Below are 18,626 nucleotides of genomic sequence, written 5' to 3' on the forward strand. Positions count from 1 at the left end.
ACTGATTCCGGCGCGCCCCGGTGGAGGCTCCGTCCCCGCGGCTCGGGATCGGAGGGGGGGGACCAACGCGAGGGCGAAATGGCCCGATGACAAAGGAAATGTGATCCCCCTTCGCTGCCAAGGTTTCAGAGAGGACGGACGCGAGGAGGAGGAGGGGCGCGGGGCGCGCGCGGAGCTCGGATAGCATTGCACGACGGCTCGCGCGGAGCGGGCAGCGGGTACATCTAATATCTTCCTGCCGATGAATAATTCACGACGGCCCGCGGGGACCTGTGGTCCCGCGTTACGGCGCGGCTAAACCGGAGAAGGAGCTCGCTGGAGGCGCCCAGGCCCGGCGAGGCGGGGGCAAGAGGGCCCAGGGCCGCGTGGGGCGCGCGTGCGTGTTAAGAGCCGGCAGCGCGGCCGGGCTCGGCGGGCGCGCGGGAGACTCGAGGCGCGTGGGGCGCGCGTGCGTACTACACGCGTGCGGCCGCAGCGGGCTCCCACTAGCTGCAGCTGCGGCGGGGCCGACCGCCCTGCAGGGAGGCCGCGCCGGGCCGTGCGCAAGCCCGGAGCGCCGCACGCCGGGCCACCCAGGAGCCCCTGGCCGCCGCGTCATGCGGCGGGGCGGTCGGCGTCGCGCGGGGGGACACGGGCTCGGCGTCGCGCCGCTCCCGCCTTTACTAGTTTGGGGAGCCTTCCTGTCCCAAGAAGAGACTAAATCCGTTTAAAGAAAAGCCACGCACCAAATACTCGTCGAACCAAATTCTGCTTCTCCCGCCGGGACTGGGATTGCACAGCAGACTCGACTTGGGGGTACTCCCCTCGGCTGGCGAGAAGCTAAGCTACAGCTGCTCCAGGGAGTCCTCTGACCTCCCTGCCCCCGCTCGCCCCTCGCGTGTCGGGACTTGTTCCGGCGCTCCCGCTTCGGGAAAGAACGCGGCCCCCGCGTCCTTTTCCGGGAGGAATCTGTGTCGCCTCCGGAGAGTGGCATTTAATGCCCGCAGCGTCGGGGGTGGCAGCGCGCGGGCCGGACGCGGCGAGGCCGAGCGGGCCGCGCCGCTCTGGTGCCGGCTCCTGGATCGCAGGCCTAATTGATGCCTTTTTCTGAGTGAGTCGGCGGCTCCCCCACCCACCTCGTCCGCGCTCTCCTCTCCTCCTCCTCTTCCTCTCTGGTCTCCTCCCTCCTCCGGGCTTGGTTGCAAATGGCTTCGTTCTCCGAGACCGACTTCCAGATCTGCCTGCTGTGCAAGGAGATGTGCGGCTCGCCGGCGCCGCTCTCCTCCAACTCGTCGGCGTCGTCGTCGTCCTCGCAGACGTCCACGTCGTCGGGGGGTGGCGGCGGGGGCCCCGGGGCTGCGGCGCGCCGCCTGCACGTCCTGCCCTGCCTGCACGCCTTCTGCCGCCCGTGCCTCGAGGCGCACCGGCTGCCGGCGGCGGGCGGCGGCGCGCCGGGAGAGCCGCTCAAGCTGCGCTGCCCTGTGTGCGACCAGAAGGTCGTGCTGGCCGAGGCGGCGGGCATGGACGCGCTGCCCTCGTCCGCCTTCCTGCTCAGTAACCTGCTCGACGCCGTGGTGGCCACGGCCGACGAGCCGCCGCCCAAGAACGGGCGGGCCGGCGCCGCGGCCGGCGCGGGCGGCCACAGCAACCACCGGCACCACGCGCACCACGCGCACCCGCGCGCTTCTGCCTCGGCGCCGCCGCCGCTCCCGCCAGCGCCGCCGCCGCCCGCGCCGCCCCGCTCAGCGCCCGGCGGCCCTGCGGCCTCCCCGTCGGCGCTGCTGCTGCGCCGGCCTCACGGCTGCAGCTCCTGCGACGAGGGCAACGCGGCCTCGTCGCGCTGCCTCGACTGCCAGGAGCACCTGTGCGACAACTGCGTCCGCGCGCACCAGCGCGTGCGCCTCACCAAGGACCACTACATCGAGCGCGGCCCGCCCGGCCCCACAGCCGCCGCCGCCGCCGCCGCGGCGCAGCAGCTCGGGCTCGGGCCGACCTTCCCCGGCGCGCCCTTCTCCATCCTTTCGGTCTTCCCCGAGCGCCTCGGCTTCTGCCAGCACCACGACGACGAGGTGAGTTCGGGGGCCGCTCCCGCGGGGGCTGCGGCCGGGCGGCGTGGGGCGCGGGTCTGGCACCCGGGGAGCCGCGTGGGTGCTCGCGCGGGCATCCGGGCAGGTCCCCGAGCAAGGGGAGGGGGTTTTCTCCCTTCCGGATTTCTCGTTTTTCTTTTGGCTACGCGGCAGTCGCTGCCCCAAGCAGATGCTGACCTGGGAAGTGTGTGTGGAGAAGACCTGGCCTCTGTGTGCGGGCTGCGAGGGGTCCCAAAACGCAGAGTCCCCCGCTTCCATATCTAATTTTTTGTGCGGCAAAATGTGGCAGCTGCTGTCTCCAGTTAGGCATGAGCTGGGAAGAGGTAGTTGTGTGCGACTGTGTAGACCTGGTCTCCGTGTGCGAGGGTCCCTCCTCTGTCCTCCGACGGTTCCCGAGGTTCGAGACACCCCCTCTTCTTTAGGGACTTTGGTTTCCTCATTCCTGTTTGACAAAGCGTGCAGGCTATTGTTTTAAGTAAGACACGAGATGGAAACGTGTGTGTGTGTGTAGACGTGGTCTCCTTGTGCGGGCACACCAGAGGCCTCCCAGCATGCTGAGGGCTCTCCTTTAGCTTTTTTTCCCAACCTTGTTTTTGTTTGTAAAACTCATCGATTGTTGCTTTTAAGTAGGGCATGAGCCAGGAGGAGATGGTCGTGTGGGTGAGTGTGGGGGGCGCTTGCGCGTGTATACCTGGTTTCCACGTGCGCGCTTGTGAGGGGAGGACTGTGCTTTTTGTTGGGACACCGTAGCAGTCGTTGCCTCCTTGTGTGGAGTAAGAACAGCCTTCCGCGGTTCTGTTCCCGCACGGTGGAAAAAGCGTGTTCTGGCCCCTGAACCTCCCTTGTATGGAATCGCCCTTCGGCCTCGTGGGCCCACCGCTGCACCGGGAGCTGCGGAATCGGGGGGCCTTGCCCATTGCCCTCACCCAGCTGGAAGTCCTTGGGCCGCCCCCGCCTGCCCCGGCTTCGATCTCTACGGGAACCGGTTTCCCTGGTTGGGAGGTGTCCCCACCCCGTTCAACCTGGGGCTCGACTTCTCAATGGAAAACAAGCCGACCCAAGCTGCACGCGGCTCGAACCGGGTGCGCAGAGTCCGAGGGCTGCACTGCAGCCTTTAAGCTTGTTTGGCTCTATTGGCTGTTTGTTGAATAAACCTTTCTTGCTTATTTTTCACGTCTTGTGCCACCTTCCACTCACCCGAACCCATTGGAGGAAGGGGCCAGAAGTTTTGAGACGCAGCCTCTTCTCTGAGAGGGTCGGTGACTTAATGCGATCTACCTGTAGCCCCTTGATGAGACTTGGTGCTAGTCTTGCCTTGGACGCGGGCAGGAGACGGCTCCTGGTGCGAGTTGGCTGCGTGTTAGGTGGAGTGGGCGTGCTGGTTCCGAACGCGGCTGAGGCTTGCCGAGCGCAGCCTTTTCCACGCCTAACCTGTTATTTGGGGAGGAGGGCGGAGCTATTGCCTGCTGGCCTTAAGCCGGCTTCTCCTATTGGAAAAAAGTTGAAATTCTAATCTACTTGTTGTGGACGCCTCATTTTAAAAGTTTCTTTCTCGGTATGAAGCCTAAGGGGCAGCTATTCTTTTCCTTCCTTTTTTAAGCTTTGAATGGACTCATCTTTAAAGTTTTCCCACATTCATGGCTGAATGTTTCTAGTAGGTTCTTTCAAAAATGGATTGAGTTAAATACCGATCCGAATCCCGGGAATGGAAAGAGGGAGCCAATTCGCCAGGAAGATTAGCGTCGAGGGGGAGGGGAGGGGGGGGAGGGAGAGGGCGCCTTGAATCCGCCAGTTTCCCTCCTGGCAGGGGCGTTGATTGAACCCTCCCTCCCAGCAGTTGAGTTTAAATGTCAGGTTTTATTTATATTCCCAGTTAAAGATCCACATACGTTTTATTTGGGTTAAAACAGTAGATGCTCAGTGTTGCCAGACTTGTAAAAGGTTTATACACTTTTTAAATTATTAAACCATTCAAAAGGTATGGGAGCGTGTGAAGTGTCGCTCCCCTCACCCTGGGAGGTACCTGGATGCCCTGAACATTTAGATTTTTTTTTTAACGTGTGCAATACTAGGTTGAAGTTGTTTGGCAAAGGCACTAAGATATTGCACTGTTAGACCAACTATCCTTTTAAAACATGACATTTGCTCAGTTTTGAGCAAAATTCTACTTCCCCTTCTTGGTTTTTCATTAAAAGAAGAAAACTTGGAAAACAGTTGTTAGATCTCTTTAATCGTTCCTGGATTTGGAATGTTAGGGAATTTAAGTTTAAAGGGACAGACCAATGCTGTGAATGGAGAAGTCAAGTGTTGGGAGGGAAAGCACCAGGTTCACAGAGGGGATCCCACCCACGGCCTAAATTCTTCGTTTCCTTCCAAGGGAGTGATCCTTCACAGTTTAGTAATATTGTTCCTTTAAAAAACCATTCTTCGGATTGGGAAAAGGAGACTGAAGGCACTGTGGAAGACGATCGTCCTGTCCTCTATTTGATTGTGACGGACTGGATGCCTAAATCCATGTGTTTTACAGTAGGTACAGTGTACTTCAGTTTTTGAAACGTGCTCCTTTACTGAGTTGCCTCCCGGGTCAACAGGCTCCATTAAATAATTCAGGGCGCCCTTGCCTGATGGTGACTAATGCCCCCTGACCTTGGGAAGAGGGCCCCGACGCCTGACTCTTCCCCTTTAATTTTAAGGAGGGTGCCTCCGACGGCCACCTAGGGGTGCGGGAAGCAGCCGGTAGGGTCTCTTCCCAGACTGCTTTCCTTAAGCATTCCCCGCACCCCCCCCCCCCCCGGAAACGGCCCCTCAGGACTGACAAGGTGGTGTTTTGAGCACTGGTTTAAAACTTAATTTTAAAATCTAAAAGGAGGGAGCTGGGTTTTCCAACGGAATGATGAGGGTTGTTTGCTCCCACTCTGTATTTGGTCCATTTAAAAAACAGAGTTTGGGGTTTTCGCCTTGGTGGTCAGTCCGAAAGGCCTGCAGGCGCCGAGGCCGGCGGTTAGCCAGGCCGGGAATTGGGGGCCCGCGCTACTGACCGCTGGCCGCGCGCCTCCCGCGGGGCCTGGGAGACGCGGGCGGAGGCGCTGCGGCGGTGGGCCAGCCCCAGCCCGGCCGGCCCGGAGCCCGCCTCGGCGAGCGGGAGGCGGCGGGGCCGAGACGGGGTCTGCACGCATCTGGTGGGGAGAGTTAGGGAGTTGAGTGGGACTGGAGCGCGCTGCTCCCACCTTCACGAGGTGCGTTTAACGTGGGACGTGAGCCCTTGGCTGCTTTGGAGGCGACACTGGAAGCTGAAAGGGTGTGTGAGTGTGTTCAGAGCTCGGGCGGTAGGATTCTGTAAATGGCGAGAAGCCGAGTGGGGTCTGAGCCTGTTCCGGTCCCCGGGAAAGGCCCTGTCACTGTGGGGGGGGGGGCGGTGGTGACCCAGTTGCCATCTTGAGCCGAGGGATATATTGTAGCTCGAGGATGGCAGTATTGTTCCCCGTTATGAAGGCGGGGGTGAGGGTGGATTTTCCTGAGTGTTCTGGATGGAAAATGGGGTGTAGGTGCTGATGCAATTTATTTTCACTCCCTGGAAATATAGGTTCTAGAATGCCAGTGCAGTGTGACCCTAAGTATTGAGCTATCCTAGGCTTGTGGGGGGGACTATCTTTCCCCAGGAAACCACTCTCAAAAAATCAGCCTCAAACCACTTTGAGGAAGACGGTTTGCTGCCTAAAATAATTGGTTGTGGAATGAATTCTTGTATCTTATTTTGAATAAGCTCCTGTAAATGGTGATTGTACCAGTGTTGGCACCAATGTATTTTATTTTGCATTCCCAGAGTCTAAGCTTTTTCAGGCATGCATACTCAGTGTATGTTTTAAAATAATATGCGTGTGTTTTGTACATTGTAAAATTTATAGCAAGAGACTTTTTTTTTAAGGACAAGAGAGAAAAAGTGAGTAGAAATGTGCATTCTAGTTGTTTCTGTGCCCCATCTTCAACCCGTTCTATAGGACTAGGTAGATATGTGTCTGCATAGCACACACATCTCACCTAGTCACCAGAAAACCAAACTTTCCATACCTTGGAAATAATTGGAGGTTCCTGCTTTGAATCTAGTTCAGCAGGTGGATATTTGTAGATTGAAATCTGTTGAATTAAGAAAATGCTTGATGAATGGGGAATTCCCTGGCAGTCCAGTGGTTAGGACTCCATGCTCTCACTGTTGAGGGCCCAGATTCAATCCCTGGTTGGGGAACTAAGATCCCACAAGCTGCGAGGCATAGCCAATTAAAAAAAAAAAGAAGAAGAAAATGCACACACATGTAATTTTAAAACATATTTCAGGTCACTAAAACCAACATTAAAATGTGTAGTTTTCTAATTTCTCCTAACATGTAAAATTTTGAGCACAACTGTTTGGCTTTTTATGTTTTCATTTAAAAAATTCTGTGTATATATAGAAAGGGAGTTAGTTTTGGAGGAAGCCTTAAATGAGGAGGTGAAATGGTTCAAATGCTTTTGTTGTTGAGGTAGTTTGCCAGAAGAAAGGGTTTTATAAGTTTTTCTGATTATGAGGAATTTTAATTTACTTGATAATTCTATATAGCTCTGAAATTTAATCCCCTCCAAATTTTATTTCCTTTGGTGCTAACTGAAGTCACATGGGTTGCTTACTCGCCAGCTCCTCACACAGGGCAAGGTTTATTTCAGATGTATTCATTCCTAGCTAATAAAGGACCATTTTGATGTCATTCTTCATGACACTTATGCGAAAGGTTGAGAAGAATTCTACCATGCAGGCGGTTTCAAAGTAGTGTTTCCTCCCCCTTTTCCCCATAACACTGACAAAGAGTTGAAGGCTTGACTCACTAAGGCTGTTGTGCCATCTCTCTTATTTTGGAAGAGAGGGGAAAAATACTGATAAAGAATTACAGTTGCCTAAAGGGAGCAAAAGATGCCACCACTGCAGCCCACTCTGTTCCTCGTTCTTTGACCTTTCAAGCTTTGTGATTTGCAGGAGGAGGCTTGAGCCATCTTTCCTCTTCAGTTGATGTGACCTCCTGCTTCTTCAATACTAAATTATTCCTCTCCCTTTGAGGTTTTGTCTGTACCCACAAACCTAGTTGACTGAAACCAGATTGACTGTTTTGATTGACAAGACTCTGGCTTGTTAACAGAAAAATTGGGAGGGGTGGGGGGGATGAGCGTGGGCAATTTACATCTGAAACTTTGGCTTAAACCCTATTCCAGCGTTTCTTTGCCTCTTCAGATTGCATCTCCAGTTTCCTTCATGTTTTAGATAGTTGGCTTACAGTTGGCTTTGAAGGTATAGTGGAATCAAACAGGTGAAGACCCCTAATGCCTGGGTTTAATCTCCCACTAACACCCAACTGCAATTTTGAGAGATTCATATTTAATCCGAAGACATCAGGCCAATTTTTAAAAATTAATTAATTTATTTATTTTTGGCTGTGTTGGGTCTTCCTTGCTGCGAGTGGGCTTTTTTTAGTTGTGGTGAGCGGGGGCTACTCTGTTGCGGTGCGTGGGCTTCTCACTGCAGTGGCTTCTCTTGTTGCAAGCATGGGCTCTAGATGTGTGGGCTTCAGTAGTTGTGTCATGAGGCCTCAGTAGTTGTGGCTCGCGGGCTCTAGAGCGCAGGCTCAGTAGTTGTGGCGCACGGGCTTAGTTGCTCCATGGCATGTGGGATCTTCCCGGACCAGGGCTCGAACCCGTGTCCCCTGCATTGGCAAGCGGATTCTTAACCACTGCGCCACCAGGGAAGTCCCAAGGGTGCAATTCTTGATTGTGATTATTATCTGACAGGCTTTTCTTGATTGTGATTGTTTATCCGACAGGCTTGTGCAAAATTGCACATTTTGTCATCGTTAATGGGATTTTTTTTTTTTTTTAATATTAATGGGATTTGAATGAAACCGAGCAGTGTGCACAAGACAATGAAGTGGGTCAGGTCAGTTGTGTAGACTGAGGGCTCCCCTCATGGCTCCCACATCTTGTGAATTTTGAGGGTCCCTGAGTGGGCTTTGGAAACCCCCCTGCCCAGCCTCTGTCAAACATCTGTCAGCAACTGTATCCTTAGTTGTTATTGTTGTTTCTGGAAAGTTCGGGCAGCCATTTCCTTCTATCTAGCCTTGTTGAAATGCCAGTGGAGTTTGCAGATTTCTTTAATGTTTTCGACTAATTGGGATAGTTATAAAGATGTTCTTCTACTAAAAAATCTGCACATGGAGATTTTGCTGCTAAATATGGATCCCATAGAACATCTTCAGCACAGGTGTTTAAAAAATGAGAATTGTGAATAGGTGGCGTCAGCAGTCATGATGATGGTGTGTTTACATAGACCACATCCGCAGATATTGTTCTGTGCCCTCTGCCTCTCTTTGAGATCAATGTCAGAGGGAGATCTTTCTCTTAGGATCATCTGTAAGCTTGTACTGGGTAAGTGTTGAGCAGAAAAGAGGATATGGTAAAGGAAGTTTTAGTAGGAATTGGGATAATGTTTTTGTGATATTTCTTATTAAAGCTGTCTGTTTATTTAGCTTTATTTTTACTTAAGCATTTAGGCAATGTGGTTTTAGGTTGAGATTTCTTGCTCTGTGTTCATTTTCTCATCTGTAACACTTTGCAGTGTTAAGGATTCCAGTTAACATATTTAAAGAGTCTGTAGCACAGTAGAAGCCAATTGTAAACACTTGTAATAGCTTTGTTTTGTTTTATTATAAATTTATTTTATTTATTTATCTTTGACTGTGTTGGGCTCTCTCTCGTTGCGTCGAGCAGGGGCTACTCTTTGTTGCGGTGCACAGTTTTCTCATTGCAGTGGCTTCTCTTGTTACGGAGCACAGGCTCTAGGCACACCGGCTTCAGTAGTTGTGGCGCACGGGCTTAGTTGCTCTGTGGCATGGGACATCTTCCGGGACCAGGGCTTGAACCCGTGTCCCCTACATTGGCAGGCGGATTCTTAACCACTGCGCCACCACGGGAAGTCCCAGGTTTTTTTTTTAATTAAGAATTTTTTTTATTGAAGTATAGTTGATTTACAACGTTGTGTTAATTTTTGCTGTACAGCCAAGTGATTCAGTTATATATATATGTATATATTCTTTTTTTAATGTATTTTCCATTATGGTTTATCATGGGATACTGAATATGGTTCTCTGTGCTATACAGTAGGACCTAGTTGTTTGTAATAGCTTTTATTAATAAACTGTTGAGTATTGCAGCAGACTCCCCACTCCACCCCTCTTTCCCCTAGAGCCGATGCTGTAGAAGAAAACTAATGTCAGTGTTGGAAATTGTGGCTTCTGTCAGTTTACTATGATCTAAACAGAAGGATGTAGTGATTCTTTCAGGTGATGCAAAGTGAGCTGGAGAAACACGCATAAAACTTGTTTCACCTTAGAAAAACTGGACCTCAACTTTAACTTCTGCTCTAGACCATCTTAGGGTTATAGGGCTCCCCGAGCCTATGGGAAAAGATGGGCACAGCTGTGTTTAGAGGCTACATCAATGCCCTCAGCTTTTTTTTTTTTTTTAGAGATGGAAGGCCACTGTTTCTGTTCACATTTTATATGATGTATTTGACAACCATTAATCTTTAAAGACTTGATCTTTTTTGGCACCATGACATTTCAAGGAAAATGGATCAACTTGCTCAAGGGAACAGTCTGATTTCAGGGACTGGAATATTTTATAAGCTTTAATTTCACGGTGTTGTCAGGTGTGTGTTTAGGTGTTCCTGAAGAGGAAACTTCAGTTATCACAAGAAAGGCCTTAAATCATCATAGAAAAACTGCTACTTTACAAATGGGGAGACAGGCTGGGGGGTGATGAAATGACTTAAGCAGGAACTTGTCTAGTCTAGCACTCTTTTCACACTGCTAGTTTTTTTTTTTTTTTAATTTTTAATTAAAAATTAAAACAAAAATTTTTTTTTGGCTGTGCTGTGCAGCTTGTGGAATCTCAGTTCCCCGACCAGGGATTGAACCCAGGCCATGGCAGTGAAAGCCTGGAATCCTAATCACTAGACCACCAGGGAACTCCCCACAATATATACAATATTTGGCAGATTTATTGTTTTTTTTGAAACTAGTCCATAAAAGTCTGATTTTTAAAAAAATTAATTAATTTATTTTTATTTATTTATTTTTGACTGCGTTGGGTCTTCCTTGCTGCACGCAGGCTTTCTCTATTGCGGCGAGCGGGAGCTACTCTTCATTGCGGAGCACGGGCTCTTGTCACGTGGGCTTCAGTAGTTGTGGCGCACGGGCTTTGTTGCTCTGCGGCATGTGGGAACTTCCTGGACCAGGGCTTGAACCCGTGTCCCCTGCATTGGCAGACGGATTCTTAACCACTGCGCCACCAGGGAAGCCCAAGTCTGATTTTTAATATTAAATTTCTTGCTTGAATCTTTAGCTTCTTGTGTTTTATCTTGTTTTTGGTCTTTTTAAGTTATTAAGGAGAAAATTAAATAGTACGCAGGTAATTACAAATGGGCCACGGTATGGTCTCTTGGCAAAAGTGAGTGTGACCGTCATTACCGTGACTACTTCTCCTTCCAGAATGAACTTAATGCGAAGTATTATCAGAACAATGATTTAGCAAGGAAGAGGCCTTGAGTTTTTTGGTTTTTTTTTTTTTTTTTTTGATATATTTATATATTTATTTATTTGGCTACGTTGGGTCTTTGTTGCTGCGCGCGGGCTTTCTCTGGTTGTGGTGAGCAGGGGCTACTCTTTGTTGCGGTGCACGGGCTTCTCATTGTGGTGGCTTCTCATTGCAGAACATGGGCTCTCAGGGGTGCCGGCTTCAGTAATTGTGGCTCACGGGCTCTAGAGCGCAGGCTCAGGAGTTGTGTGGCTCATGGGCTTAGTTGCTCCGTGGCATGTAGGATCTTCCCAGACCAGGGCTCGAACCTGTGTCCCCTGCATCGGCAGGTGGATTCTTCACCACTGCACCACCAGGGAAGTCCGAGGCCTTGAGTTTTAATTAGTCTCAAATGTCTGTCTCAGTAGATCTCTACAGTATCAAAGTGAGAAGGGTGCTTTCTCTGTCAACCAACCTCTAACATAGGCCTGTTCTTCCGTGATCTCAGGCAGTGGAGACCCCCACCCGCCCTTGCCCCAGTTACTCTCGCCCTGTGGCCCCAGCACTTCAGAGCAACTACTCTGGCACTGGTGGGGCTCTTACACCAGATCTGGCCTTGGTTGATGTTAGTGGACTTAAGGACCAATTCGTGAAAGATGTTGCCAGGTTGCTGGTTCTCAGTGGTGATGCAAGTTGGGTTTAATCAGAATATGCTCGTGATGCTGCCATGATCCCTTTGCCAGAAACAAAGGAGACCTCTTCCTTTTCAAGCCACAGAATGCCCTGAAAATGTTCTCTCTCACATTATGTAGTTGGGGGATTAAAAGGGGAACAGTAAATGGGAAAATGCTTGTAGCTTCTTGGTGTAAAGACAAGAGCATGAGCTTTAGAGTAAGAAGACCCGGGTTCACAGCCTGGTGTTACGCAGAAGTAGCTGTGTGACCTTGGACAAGTCACTTAACCTTTTAGGTGGAAATGGTAGGAGTAGTTTTAGAGACCTATTTGTGGAGGGGAGTTATGATTTATACGAAGATGCTTTGAAGAAGGAGTTAGAAAAATTTGTTTCAATATACATGTAAATAACTGTGTGAGTCTCCTGAAAAAAAAATTTGGCTTCAATTTTTTCCGCAAGTTGCAGCCAAACGGGTAAAATTCCTTCTTCGTCAAATTAAATATGTTGCTTATCCTTCTTAAAAAAATACTTCCTGGTTGATGGCCAAGCGATATTTGATACCATGAAATAATTTGGGCGGTTTCTCATTGCTGACAGGACTTGATGTGTTAAGATTTGTCATCAAAATATTTGAATGTCTGTTTTCTGCTAGGAATTATGCTCCTTGCGGAGGATGCTGGAGCCTTGCAGTTAGTCTACTGGGAAGACAGAACTGGAAGAAAGTAGTTGATGGGGAAGGGGGATTCTTACCTTTCAGGGTGGCTACTTTATATGTGGTCTCATTTACATTATCAGAGGAAATAATAAGTGTTAAAAGCTCGTGGCATCTAAACAGAGGTTCTGACTGGGAGATGAGTTTGGGTTGAAAGAGAGGAGTTTAAGATGAATCTTGGAGAATGGTGGGATTTAGGTAGAAGATGGAAGAAAGGCAGGAGTGGTTTCAAGGAGCCTGCATTGGATTGACTCTAGAGGAGGGTGTGTAGTCTTGATCTTTTATCTAATTTTTCCTTTCAGCATCCCCAAGAAAGGTGTTAGGGTCCCCTCACCCCCTTTTAAATTGAAGGATAGTTGATTTACAATATTATATTAGTTTCAGGTGTATAGTATAGTGATTCAGTATTTTAGGTTATATTCCATTAAAAGTTATTGCAAAATAAAGGCTATAATTCTCTCTGCTGTACAGTATATCCTTGTTGCTTATCCATTTTATACATAGTAGTTTGTACCTCTTAATCCCATGCCCCTATCGTCCCCCTACCCACTTCCCTCTCCCTACAGGTAACCACTAGTTTGTGTTTTTTGTTGTTGTTTTTTTTTTGCCTCACTGCTGTGGGAGGGATCTTAGTTGCCCCACCAGGGATCGAACTTGTGCCCCCTGCAGTGGAAGCATGGAGTCTCTAACCATTGGACCGGCCAGGGAAGTACCTAGTTTGTGTTCTATGTCTGTAAGTCTGTTTCTGTTTTGCTATTCATTTGTTTTATATTTTAGATTCCACGAATAACGGATGTCTTTGTCTGACTTATTTCACTAAGCATAGTATTCTCTAGGTCCAAGTTGCTACAAGTGGCAAAATTTCATTATTTTTTGTGGCTGAGTAGTATTCCATTGTATATTTATTCCACATCTTTATCCATTCATCTGTTGACAGACACTTAGGTTGCTTCCGTATCTTGGGTATTGTAAATAGTGCTGCTGTGAACATAAGGGTGGACATATCTTTTCGAATTAGCGTTTTCATTTTTTCCAAATATCTACCCAGGAGTGGAATTGCTGGGTCATTTGGTAGTTCTGTTTTTTAGGGATCCCCTCCTTTTTTATCCTTCTTAGCGGGGGTGGTTACTGATACGTAGAAGAAATAAATATCAGTCTGGAGCCAGAGCCACTTTAGTTACTTTAACAGGTCATTTAATGTAAAGAATTGTTAGTGTTATTTGAGTTAACTGAGAAGCTGCAGTGCAAGGAGAGAGCACTCGGGTACCTGGGAAGTAGCAGCTGTGGGAAGCAGCTCCCACCCAAGGGCTGGGAGATCAGAAGAGAAAAGGTTGGAGTTGGTAAGACATAGGAGGGTACCTATGGGTGGGTACCTATGGGTCTGGCCAGGGGCCCATGACGCTGGAGTAAGAAGTCTGTTGAGGGTACCACCCAGGAAGCGGGACAGTAGAGAGCGAAGCCTTTCTCCCCCTCACATCCCCTATTGTCTGAGTCACAGGGATTCAGCGGGCAAAGCAGAGATGTGGTCTACTCAGGAGGGTGGGTTCGAGCTGAGAGACCATGAGAATTCAGTAAGCAGCACAGCTGGGAAGATGGAATCGCACTTGGGCCACTCCTTCCGGCAGCACTACTTGGTGCTTGATTCCATTTGAAAATTTCATGAAAATATGGGGGGAGACCTCAGGCTAAGGAGGACCAGAACGTGTCCAAAGTTAGCAGTGCCGTTCCTGTCAGTGTGTTTCCAGTCTCGACTAACCCAGCTTGCTGTTGACTTGCCAGCAGGCTGCACCAGCCACGGACAGCCCACGCCCTGCTTCCAGCTCTCTGAGTCATGTATGTGCTTACCAAGAGAGGCTGCTGCTTTTGTTCCCAGACGTATGTATGTTCTTCGTACTTGTTTGTGTAATTACACAGTTTAAGTAAAAATGAAACAAGTGCAGATCATTTCTAGGTAAGCAGACCTGAATTTCTATGAAATCGGATTTGGTGTAAAGCAGGAGGCCCTGGGGAAAGAGCAGTGAGCAAAATAGCCCCGAATCCCTTTCTTTGTGGAGCTTACACAACCAGTTTGGGATTGGGGGATTCTCCTTGCCTTCCCCAAAGGCTGGTGCACCGGGGCATCCGTGGGTACCTCCCTGGTGTGAGCTAGACCCGTGCAGCCCATTATGGTTATAATCTTGAGTGAGGGGAGGAGCCTCGGCCCTGCAGGAAGGAGCTCCGTTCCCTGCTTCCCCTTCCTCTCCTCGGCCTTTGGGACGACCTGCCCCCACCCCACCCCCCTGGCTTTGTCCTGCAGTTCAGGGGGCAGTTTGTGCTGCAGAACCTTAGGCTGAGAGGGAAGGCCTCACTTCTTACTAAGTCTGGTGATTTCCTATTTTGATTTTTTGGTATTTGTTTTTGTGTATTGAGGTAGATACGCACATTGTAAGATTCACCTTTTTTTCGTGTACAATTCTGCACCTTTTGACAAGAGCATAGAGTGCAGTCACCACCATGCTCAGTTCAGAGCATCCCGTCACCCCAAATGCTCCGACCCCCAGCCTCAGGCAGCCCTCTACCTGTTCTCCAGTCCTATGGTTTTGTCTTCTCCAGAAGATCATGAATCTGACAGTGTTGACTCTTTGAGTCGGGCTTTTTCCACTTGCCAAGCTGCGTTTGCTGGAATCAGTGGTGCCTCCCTATTTGTTGCTGAGTAGTTTTCCGTTGTATGAATGTACCACAGTTTATACATTCGCCAGTTGGAGGGCACTCGTGTTTCCTGTTTTTGGCGATGGCGACTGTTTATGTTAATGCCTGGAATATGAGCAGTGCTGTGTTGAGTGTTGGTCACTGTCTTCTGCTGGAGCCTCCATTTTGATCAGGAACATTTGTCAGCAAAAGTGTGTGGCTGTATGCCTCCTGTTTTCCTCATCACTCTATAGGATGGTAACATTTGCATTCGTCTGCCTAGGGCTGTCTTTTTTTGTTTGAGAATCAAATGAGGTATTTTCTGATGAAAAATTGCAGTGTGTGCTATGTATAAATATAAGTGAACAACAAGGACCTACTGTATAGCACAGGGAACTATACTCAATATTTTGTAATAACCTGTAAGGGAAAAGAATCTGAAAAGCAGTATATATACATATATAACTGAATCCTTGTGCTGTATACCTGAAACTAACACGATACTGTAAATCAACCCTACTTCAATAAAAGAATTTCTAAAGTAATAAATATAAGTGAAGACAGAAATTCAAAGTGAAGGAATCGCTTTGGGGGCAGTGCTGCAGGGGGCAGTGGAAGCACCTGCCAGCCAGCCACCAGTCCTGCCCTTTATTTTTAATAACTTCTCAGAAAAATTCCCTTTGGTTTTTTTTTTCTTTTATAAATTTATTTATTTTATTTACATTTATTTTTGGCTGCGTTGGGTCTTAGTTGCTGCGCGTGGGCCTTCTCTAGTTGCGGTGAGTGGGGGCTAGTCTTCCTTGCGGTGCGCGGGCTTCTCATTGCGGCAGCCTCTCCTGTTGCTGAGCACGGGCCTAGGCGCACAGGCTTCAGTAGTCGTGGCTCACGGGCTCCAGAGCGCAGGCTCCGCAGTTGTGGCGCACGGGCTTAGTTGCTCCGCAGCATGTGGGATCCTCCCAGACCAGGACTCGAACCCGTGTCCTCTGCACTGGCAGGTGGATTCTTAACCAAACCACTGTGCCACCAAGGAAGCCCCCCTTTGTTTTCTATTTCCCTTATTGTTGTTGTTGTTAGCTTTATCAGAGCTTTCAGAGATTTAGAGGAATATGCGAAGAGGAAAATTTATTTTACCAATTTAACCAGATTTTTAAAAAGCCACATGGGTGCAAATAAATAAAAAAAGCATAGCTCTCATCAGCGATGGACCAACCCAAATATCTGGAGCTTTGAGGGAATCTTGGAAAGAATCGCCTCCAGGGAGTGTAAATGAAGTTAGGTTTGTGTCTCCACTTTAAACTGAAGGTTAGTAGGGGAAAAGGGGGTTTCACGTTTGAGTTTGTATTTATGGTGATGAGTGGAAACCAAGTTATGAAGACGTAGCAAAATCCTCTCTTAGCAAGAGATAGCGGTTAATTGTGGACAACATTTGGGGTTCACAACAGCTATTAATTTTGTAATCTTATTCATCCTTAAGTATATTGTGCAGTAAAAAGACAGATGTACCTTGAGATCCAAAAACTGAGGTATAGTTGTTAATTATATTGAAATGTTAGTAACATACAGAAACATGCAAAGAAAGGCACTTATTATATCTGGGCATCTCAGACTGTGAAAATGCTTCTAGTGCAGCTAGTTTTGAAGTTGGAAAGCAAACATTTCCCTTGCTCATAAAAGGACGGATGGTGTTCACATTTGCTGTTTTCAGCATTCATATTAGTGGTCCTTTTTTTTTTTCCTGTATTGATTGTATCGTGTTTACTGCAGAACCAAGCACAGAATTTGTCTGAACTTAATGTTCATCAGTGCCTATTTGTTCTAGCCCCACAGAATTTATTTTCAAGGTTTTTTCCATTTCTTTGCTTGTTGGGATGCAAAACCAATTCTTTTCTCCACCAAAAACAAAACAAAACAACAACAACAAAAGCGCATGAAAAGCAGTAGGTAAATAAATGAGAATAAAATCTAAGAAGCATCTAAGATCAAATGATGAAGATGAGGAGGGGATATTTGGCCTTGGTTTGGGAGAAAGGATTGAGTTTCAGGCTCTTCTGAGTCCTCGATGTTGGCTTGTAAAGCATGATGGAGGGGGTGTTGCATGGGGGGAGCCAGGGTATCCAGAGCATAACATTCTGTGGTTTCAGCAGATTAAGAAAAAAAAAATCTAAAAAACTACCTGGGGGAGGTATCCCTGTCCTGTCTGCCAGGCCCTTCTTATTTCGGCTCCTCGACTTTCAGTTGGCACTTGTAAATGTTGTCACTCACTGTGGGAGGGTCTCACCCCTTCTTGGTGCTAAATGGAGATAGGTTTGCCACAGCGAACACAAAAGAGGAACACGGATGAATGAGTGCTTAATACAAACCATAGAACATTTGCAAACACTTGACAGGGGCTATAAAGGGGGAAGAGGTAGCAATTTTGTTTTAAATTTGTGTTCTTTTAACAACATTGAGAAGTTTTTTTTCCTTAACTGACTTTTGTTTTTTCCTTAACTGACTTGTTTTTTCCTTAACTGACTTTTGTTTAGACTTCACAGCAGTTGTCATTTTGGGTGGTAATTTTTCTGAATGTGCATGTCTCTGTGACTTTATTTATTTGACCTTTCCTTCCTTCCTTCACCATCCTCAGCTTGTAGTTGCTGGATGAATGGAAAATTGAGATTTTTCTCAGGGCTACCTGTATTCCCTCCCAGGAAGTAACTTGGACCACTTAACTCTAATCCTTATTTAATTATGCAAGTAATAAATATCTTTGTTCAGATTATCTGTAAAAAAATTTTTAAAGCGTACCCCCAGTCCTACTTCTTCCCAAAGTGTGTGATCTGGGTGTGTTTTCTTCCAAACCTTAACAGCCATTCACACACACACACACACACACACACACACACGAGTATAGACATACAGTCTTTAAAAACATGTAGACATTTTCCTGTACTTACTTAGCTAGTCATTACTGCTCCAAACTTGGTATTCATGGTGTGAAATTTACTTAGCTGTTCCCTTATGTGGGATTTTTCTCTACATTGGCCATTGCCATCAATTTGTGTCCTTGTTGCTTCCGGAGGGAAGGTCCCCTTTCTCCCCCTTCTCCCACAGCCGGGGACTTGCTAAGATGCTGGAGAGGCACATTTGAAATGTTAATTTGCCTCCTAGCCAGCCACATTTCCTCCCACCCCACCCGGCCTTGTTGCCATCAATCTAATGGGAGAAAAATGGCTCGTCCTGTTGGCTTACTTTGCATTTCTGTGATGACTGTGGGGTGGGCGTCTTTTTGTTTATTGACCATTTGGGTTTCCTCCTCAGATTGCCTTGGTTCCCGGGCCTCTCCCTCCTGGGTTTTTAAAAAATCAATTTGTAGGCATTTTATCCAAAATATTGAGTACTGGCTCTTTCTTGCAGTGGATTTCTCAGAGTCCTTGGCTTGCCTCAGTTTAATTTAACTTGGTATACATTTTAAATTTTACTGTGACTGATGATCGTCTTCTACTGTCTCTACATATTGTGTCTTTAATCCTACCTTAGAATACATTCTTAGTGTATCATAGGAGGTGGGGTCTAATTTTATCTAGAACAAATGATGAGCCTGGTGTCCTGACTGTTAGTGAATGGTCTCATTTCCCCTTTTCCTCTGAACCCGTACAATTCTGGGAAACAGTTATGAATATAGCTGTCAGCTGGGGGTGAAGAGAAGGGTGTGTTAAGGCCTGTACTCAGTGAATGCCGACTGGGTTGCAGTTTAATGTACGTATATTGAGTGTTCATGCTTTGTGGTCATATACCGGTGATCTCTGAAAAATCTCTTTGATGTTTGGTGGCTATTAAGGAAATAGATAACAGATAAGTGGCAATGCTTGATTTGGTGTAGGCCTGTTACACATCAGTCAGTGTTTAAGCATGTGTTGCTCTGTTGCCTACTGTG

At 48.0% G+C, this 18,626-nt stretch overlaps 1 protein-coding gene across 1 annotated transcript in view; it reads left to right on the top strand.

The window, feature by feature from the left end:
• The first annotated feature begins 576 nt into the window (after positions 1–576).
• Positions 577–18,626, top strand: part of TRIM71 (tripartite motif containing 71) — a 63,469-nt gene continuing 45,419 nt past the window's right edge. Inside the window, exon 1 of the mRNA XM_082411880.1 lies at positions 577–2,048. Within this exon, the coding sequence (XP_082268006.1) occupies positions 1,185–2,048 (864 nt within the window). The 5' untranslated portion in view covers positions 577–1,184. The remainder of the gene's footprint in view (positions 2,049–18,626) is intronic.

The sequence above is a fragment of the Balaenoptera physalus genome (genome assembly GCF_965194825.1).
Source record: "Balaenoptera physalus genome assembly, chromosome: 11".
In the NCBI taxonomy this organism is placed as follows: Eukaryota; Metazoa; Chordata; class Mammalia; order Artiodactyla; family Balaenopteridae; genus Balaenoptera; species Balaenoptera physalus.